The sequence below is a fragment of the Phlebotomus argentipes genome, unplaced genomic scaffold (genome assembly GCF_947086385.1).
Source record: "Phlebotomus argentipes unplaced genomic scaffold, Phlebotomus argentipes genome assembly scaffold_4, whole genome shotgun sequence".
Taxonomy (NCBI): domain Eukaryota; kingdom Metazoa; phylum Arthropoda; class Insecta; order Diptera; family Psychodidae; genus Phlebotomus; species Phlebotomus argentipes.
Window position 1 is genome coordinate 9,644,061 of NW_026776174.1, and position 6,568 is coordinate 9,650,628.

The following is a 6,568-nucleotide window of genomic DNA, read 5'->3' on the forward strand; positions in this document are numbered from 1 at the left end:
GAAGAATCATCACCGGAATTGATCAGTACTGACAAGGGCAATCTTGAGGATGAATCAATGCCTCATTACTCCAGTTTTGCGTCATCTTTCAATGAGAAGCATCCTTCATTCCGACACGCGAACCGGGAACATGAAATTGAAGATCTGAGTGAGATTGCGGATGAATCTTCTCCTGAGTTGATTAACACTGAAACAGAAAAATTCTCAGTAGTTTCTGATCTGTACAACTCATTCGTGAGTGATCTAGATAAGGTATCATTCCCTGATATGAGTTCTTCTGTGGAAAAATCAAATTTATCTAGTCGTTATTCATCCGGACGTGATCGAAGTATTCTACAATCTCAAGAAATGGACACAGAAAGTCTGTTTAAGGACGCATTAGTGGATTCAAATCTATTGTATCCTCAAAAGAGAAAGGATATTTCCCAATTGTCTGAAGAATTCAGTCAAATTGATGAAGAATCTTCACCGGAATTGATCAGTACTGACAAGGGCAATCTTGAGGATGAATCAATGCCTCATTACTCCAGTTTTGCGTCATCTTTCAATGAGAAGCATCCTTCATTCAGACAGTCGCATAGGGAAAAAGAAATTGAAGAACTGAGTGAGATTGCGGATGAATCTTCTCCTGAATTTATTAACATAGAAACAGGGGAATTTTCAGCAATTTCTGATCTGTACAACTCATTCGTGAGTGATCTAGATAAGGTATCATTCCCTGATATGAGCTCTTTTGTAGAGAGATCAAACTTATCGAGCAAATATACACCAAGACGAAATCAGAGAATTTCGCAATCCTCAGCGAAATTTAGTAGTATAGATAAAAGCAATATTCAAGATGAATCTATGCCTAATTTCTCTAGCATAAAATCATCTTTCGAATCTCACCAATTGCTAAACGAGTCAATGCCATTCTACTCAAGCTCAGAACTGGATGACAGCATTCTCAAATCCAATGAAATGTTCACAGAGGATCTATTTGAGGAGGGTGAAGTTGATCCAAATCAATTGGCATTTAATCGAGGGCGAAGTTTGACTAGAATTGATGAGCATTTAAGTGATATCGATGAGGAATCTTCGCCCGAATTCATAAGCATGGGATTGGATGAGAGCAGGAATCTACAAGATGAGTCAATGCCAAACTATTCAACTTCAAAATCCGCTGAAAACATATTTGATGAATCTTTTCCTCAAGTTTCATCTACTTTTGATCGCTCAGCACGATCTGATATGCACAGAAGCCTTCAATCTCATGGAATTAGCATTGCTGATGCCTTCAAGGATGTTCTCAGTCCCAGAAGAGATCCAAGCAGAGACTTGAGAAGATCAATTGAGCAATTGGACATCATGACAGAGCGTAAGATTCTGCAGGTTATTTGTTCCTTGTTGAAATATTCTAATACCTTTTCCATATTCCAGGCGATGCTAACAAAGATGAAATTTTAAGTTGTGCATTCCGAATGATTGGATTGCAGAAAAAAGAGATTGATAGAACAAAAACACGATTTAACAGCTTTATCGCAAATGTCGCGGATATTCTGAAGTTTAGGGACAAGAAAGACAATTCCCATGAAACCTTGCGGAACATGTTTGATAAGCTAGAGGAAGAACTTCAATCTTTTGTGAGCACACCAAAAGACATTTTCTAAAAATTGCAACAAGGATAATATATAATTAGGCTTTTACTCTCGCTTGATTTTCAATTTGTCCAAGAAATTAGGATACTTGCGAAGCCTCAAGTAAATGGTTGGTGCATCGTAGTTGAGAAGGGAGTTGCAGAATGCCAGTGACATCTTCTGTAGTTCCGTATGTTGATTCTTCTCCATGTACAGCAAAGCACAGTCTATGGCTGTGTCTAGACTCTTCTCCTGCATCTGAATGTCGGAGATCAGTTTCCCATATTGAGACAGTATCGTGGAGATGACTTTGAAATCTTGAGTATATCTAGAAATGCGCAAATTCTTATCTTTCTGATAACCACAAAGAGAGTAAGGAAAACACTTACATGAACATTCCGTAGTGGGAATTTTTCGCAGACTTCACTGAACCATCAATTAGGCACTGGTTGATTGTTGGGATAACATCGCTCAGTGTTCGCTTGAGTATAAAGTCCTTGGATGTTCTGGCAAGGAGCAGAAGTAATCGGAAGCACTGTCGCAGGATCACAGGATTGTTGCACTTGAATTTCTCAGACAGTGGAAACCACACTAGATGTACAATTGGCAGGAGTTTCTCTTCGCATCCGCTCAGGACAGAAATGCCGACTGTCATCAGCTCCAAGGAAAGCAAAGACAAGTCCTGATCTTTTGAAGAGATGTACTTGATGACTAGCCTCATCATCTCATCGGTTAGTTTCACGTAATTTGGAACTATCTTCTCGGTTTCTTCGATTTCCTCCTTCGGCGCTGTCTCATTATGTTCCTCAGTTTCAATTTCCTCCTCCTGATTAAGGATATCCAACCACTGCTGCAGAATCTCATCAGAACTCTCCTCGTTGACGATTTCCTTGTTGTTCTCTTCCGACCACTTGAGCATCTTTAGCAGAAAAAGGTGATATATCTTGAAGTGTGCCTTCAGTTTCTGTTGATCCTTGATCTTTTCGCCATCCTGAAGCAAACTTTGCAAAATTGTCTCCAAATAGAAGTGAGTTATTGCATCTTCTGCAGTGTATTCCAATATTATCTGCAGCATTCCCAATCCATCGTCGTACGTGTAACTCTTCTTCAAGAACTTATTCACGTAGAATATGATGTAATCTGTATTGCTGTGCACGAATTCCTCAATTGTTGCTGCGTTGAAAGACTCCTTCATGTCCTCCAGAGCCATGGTAGCAGCTGTTCGCACGCAATAATTGCTGCTTCCCGCCTTGGCGAGGATTCGATGGAATGTCTTGAAGAGATAAGGATGGAAAACTGATCCCATTCGCTTCGCACAGAGACCAACACTTTCCAAGACAAGGCACGAATGGACGACATTAAATTTGATATCCTCTCTCGTGAGAATTTCCTCACTTGGCATTTCACTTGAGAGTTGTAGACAAAGATTCCAGTGAATGTCCTTCAGTAATTCAAGTAGAAATTCCATCATCCAACTGCTTTGTTGATTCTCTTCACAGGATAACAAATTGTTCATGATCACTAGAACTTGATTACTGGTTGAGCTTCGCATTTCGAGGATTCTTAAGAAATTGCCCGAAATTATTCCAATCACCTCAGGTTTGTTCAATGCTGAGCACAGTTTATCAAAGGCTCGCTGGCATTTATGATTTGTTAGATACTTCTTAAGACGCCATGAGAATTTATCTCCGGATTCTGCCAACAAATCTTCTTGCTTAGTATTCAATTCTGCTCCGAGAATTATCACTGTTGTCAGCTTCTCAAGGAAAAGATCATCTGTTATCAGCGCGAGAAGATCGTTCGACGAGATGAACTCTAGTGCGCTTTGCAACAATGAAAATCCCAGGACCTGCTTGTAGTCATCTTCTCTCAAAATACTCTGAGGCAGAGTCATAAGAACAGAATTGATTGTGGCTTCAGCGTTCTTAGTGAGGAGATTGTTCTTTGGATGAGTCTTAAGGCTTGCAAGAGTGTTGCAACTCTGCTTTGCTATGTCTTCATCATCGTCGAATGACATGACAAAGATCACTTCGAGGAGACTTTGAAGGCAATCCAGCATATTTTCAGCGCACTTCTTCAAGAAATTTTCACACACCGCCAAAAGCTCTCTACGAACGCTGACGTGATCATGTTGAGTGAATACCAACAATTTTGCCAGATAAGGCTTCAACTTCTTAGAGACAGCTCTGATCCACTCTGGGTCTTTGCGCAGAATTTTTCCCTCTGAATCTCCTGCCAATGGTTGCTTCAGAATATCCTTATTTTCAGGTCGCGCATCATCTTTCGCAAGGATCATTCTCTTGAAGTCCTCCAGATTAATTGGCTCCTCGACAAAATCCATTTCTGTTCTCTCCAATATCAAGCAGATTATCCTGCCTATCGCCTTAATGCTGACACCAACCAGTTGATGTCCTTTGATTGAATCCCCAATGGCGGTTTCCATGAAACACTTCAGCATCCTGGGCAGTAAAGTGTAGATCACATCAGCTATTTGGCTCCTCAAGACGATGTCATCGAAGTCTGCCTCATCGTGGATTTGCAAGAAGCTCAGAATACAGTTGATTGCTTCGATTTTCAATCCTGCAAAGACTTCTTGCTCGATGATTTGAACACAGGCAAAGAGAAGGTTGGCAATAATCTTGCGATTCTTGAGCTCAAAAAACTCCGCGATAACATCCTTAAAAGTTCTGCTTAAGAGAGTCCTTAAACAACTCAAAACGCCTGTCTTCAGTTCCTCTGACGTCTGGGCCAAGCTTCCGCTCTTGAAATCATAGATCTGCCTCAGCAAAACAATCTGAACGGTGCTGAAACATTTGATGTTGTCCACGTTAATCTTTCTCAGAAGAATCTCCATAGTTGCAACCAGATGCCTTTGAACTTCGGGCTTCTTCCTGCAATTAAATGAATAAATCTCAGTTAGAGGAAATATTTATTAGTTTTGTATGAAATTCTCACCGGATCTCCTCAGAATCCACCTGAGGCAAGAGCGTGAGCAGCATTTTGTCGTAAAACTTTCCGGCAAATCCATCGTTTGACCGCTCCAAAAGGTCGTTCAACTTCTGAATATGTATCACTGTTGGATCCTTGTTGATCCTCGCAAAAAGAGGCAGAATATCACTCAAAAACACATTCATTTTCTGCTCTTTGGCAACATAAACATTTATATAAACAGTGCCCACAATCAACACGAGAAAATTAGGTTATGTTGCTGTTTTGCAGTTCTCTGGTGAAATCATACGTGGCGCTAAAGTAGTGTAAGAGGTGAATTTAAAATGTTCCGTTGGAAATTTTACTGCGACCTTTCCGGACTTTTTTAGCAAGCCGAATAATTTGCCAAAAGAACATTTCGATAAATTCAAGAACACTCATGATTGATAACCCAAAGATAAGGCTGCATATTCCACCAACTGATACTGTTGAAAATAATAAGGAAATTAGTATTTACAGGATACGAAACGACAAAGGAAAACGCACTTATAAAGTCCAGAGTGGTTCTGACGGTGTGTCTTATGTATCTTGTAGTCGGAAGAGAACCCATTGTAATAGTTATTGGACTTCCTAAATCTTCTCCGAAATAGCTGTGAAAAATCTTCTTTTCTTTTCAAGAAATAAAAAATGAATTTTCAATAAACTTACTCGTTAGATGAATAGACAATATTATATTCTGGTTCCTCACACGATGCAAAGCATTTGCAATCCCTCCGAATTTCTGTCAATGTTTCTAAAGAAAAATGAATGAGATTTCATTAATTTAAGGAATTATTATTGAGGCTCTTACCAAAATTCTCCGTCAGGCACAAAAGCCCTTCAACCGTGCAAATTTCATTATAATCTTCTAATGGATGGACAAAAAGGAAAGTGAGTGTGAATTTCATGTGAATTACATTTTGTAGATCACTTACTAATTAGATTCTTAGGCATTAGATGATGCGTACAGTTGCAAATTGATAACTGAGCTTCTGCAACGCAAGTTGTGATGCAGGTTGAGTAGCTATAAATATTGTAGAGCCTCACTTCCGCAGCATCAATAGCTTCCGATGTCAATTTACAGCGTCTTTGCGAAAAATCGTGCTCTTCTAGATTTGCGTCGTTGAATATTTCAGCTGTGCTGAAGATGATCTCCTTCTGTAGGCCCCACAGAATGGTCTCCTGTAGATCGTGCTCCGTGTTAATGTACGGCACTCCGTTTGGGGAGTGCAGATGAATTTGCACATCTTCCAGGGCGAATAAATTGAGAGTTCCTGGCCCACTTTCGCGGTTGCTGATCAATTTCATGCGCTTCTCGGGATCAGTGTGAGCACTGTTGATGGTGAAGCAGTGACCGAATTCCGTCTGAAGGGGCAAAAATGCATCACAACAGGTGAAATTCACTCCATTCCAAGCACAGTTTGTCAATAGATTTTCGCATTTAGTCCTGAACTTGTCGATGATGACTGAGAAGTTCGTCTGGCACTCGGGCTTCATGTGCTGAACGCAGGTCTTGCAGGAGGAACAGACACCCTTGAAGAAGGCCACGTCTGCGACCAAATCGTCCTGGAATTTGTCCCTGTCTGACCCAAAGTGCTCCTCATTGAGATCCCACATTTTCTCACCATTGAGAATTTCGCAGACGGAAATTGCAGGAAATGATGTGTTCCAATCCAAACTATTAATATAAATTTTACACTTTATCATCCGAGGAAAATGGAAAGAAAAGGGACATTCTTACTAATTCGTATCCACTGTGAATGCAAATGATTTTGTGTGAAAAGCCTTCCATAACTGCTGTAGTGAATTTATCAGCAATAAAGTTAGTATTGCAACGATGACACAGGAAAAGTAGAATTTTAAATTGAAAAATTTGGATTTGGAAAATTGTGTCATTGTTCTTGGTCGGTTTTCGACTGAAATTCACTGATTGATTTAACGTTTCCCTGAATGCGTGTTTTGAAAGTGAAGATTAATATCTGAAA

At 40.0% G+C, this 6,568-nt stretch overlaps 2 protein-coding genes across 2 annotated transcripts; both read right to left on the bottom strand.

Moving 5' to 3' along the window:
- Nucleotides 1–1,682: 1,682 nt before the first annotated feature.
- On the bottom strand, nucleotides 1,683–4,810 carry LOC132258449 (uncharacterized). The gene is made up of 3 exons (XM_059755777.1): nucleotides 4,572–4,810; nucleotides 2,006–4,507; nucleotides 1,683–1,944 (listed from the first exon to the last, which is right to left on the bottom strand). The coding sequence occupies exons 1-3, from the start codon at nucleotides 4,748–4,750 to the stop codon at nucleotides 1,683–1,685; spliced, it is 2,943 nt and encodes a 980-aa protein (XP_059611760.1). The 5' UTR covers nucleotides 4,751–4,810.
- A 171-nt stretch (nucleotides 4,811–4,981) lies between these two features.
- On the bottom strand, nucleotides 4,982–6,290 carry LOC132258450 (uncharacterized). Its single transcript, XM_059755778.1, has 5 exons — nucleotides 5,519–6,290; nucleotides 5,395–5,448; nucleotides 5,253–5,337; nucleotides 5,116–5,194; nucleotides 4,982–5,029 (listed from the first exon to the last, which is right to left on the bottom strand). The coding sequence occupies exons 1-5, from the start codon at nucleotides 6,288–6,290 to the stop codon at nucleotides 4,982–4,984; spliced, it is 1,038 nt and encodes a 345-aa protein (XP_059611761.1).
- Nucleotides 6,291–6,568: the final 278 nt, after the last annotated feature.

What these genes read in the sequence shown, in the direction of transcription:
- LOC132258449 (XM_059755777.1), bottom strand. Translation starts at nt 4,750, where the DNA reads ATGAATGTGTTTTTGAGTGATATTCTGCCTCTTTTTGCGAGGATCAAC. An exon ending in GTGGATTCTGAGGAGATCCG is followed by an intron (nt 4,508 to 4,571) that starts GTGAGAATTTCA and finishes ATTTAATTGCAG; the next exon opens with GAAGAAGCCCGAAGTTCAAA. An exon ending in TCCCACTACGGAATGTTCAT is followed by an intron (nt 1,945 to 2,005) that starts GTAAGTGTTTTC and finishes GCGCATTTCTAG; the next exon opens with ATATACTCAAGATTTCAAAG.
- LOC132258450 (XM_059755778.1), bottom strand. Translation starts at nt 6,290, where the DNA reads ATGATAAAGTGTAAAATTTATATTAATAGTTTGGATTGGAACACATCA. An exon ending in GTGCCTGACGGAGAATTTTG is followed by an intron (nt 5,338 to 5,394) that starts GTAAGAGCCTCA and finishes ATTTTTCTTTAG; the next exon opens with AAACATTGACAGAAATTCGG. An exon ending in CAAGATACATAAGACACACC is followed by an intron (nt 5,030 to 5,115) that starts GTCAGAACCACT and finishes TATTTTCAACAG; the next exon opens with TATCAGTTGGTGGAATATGC.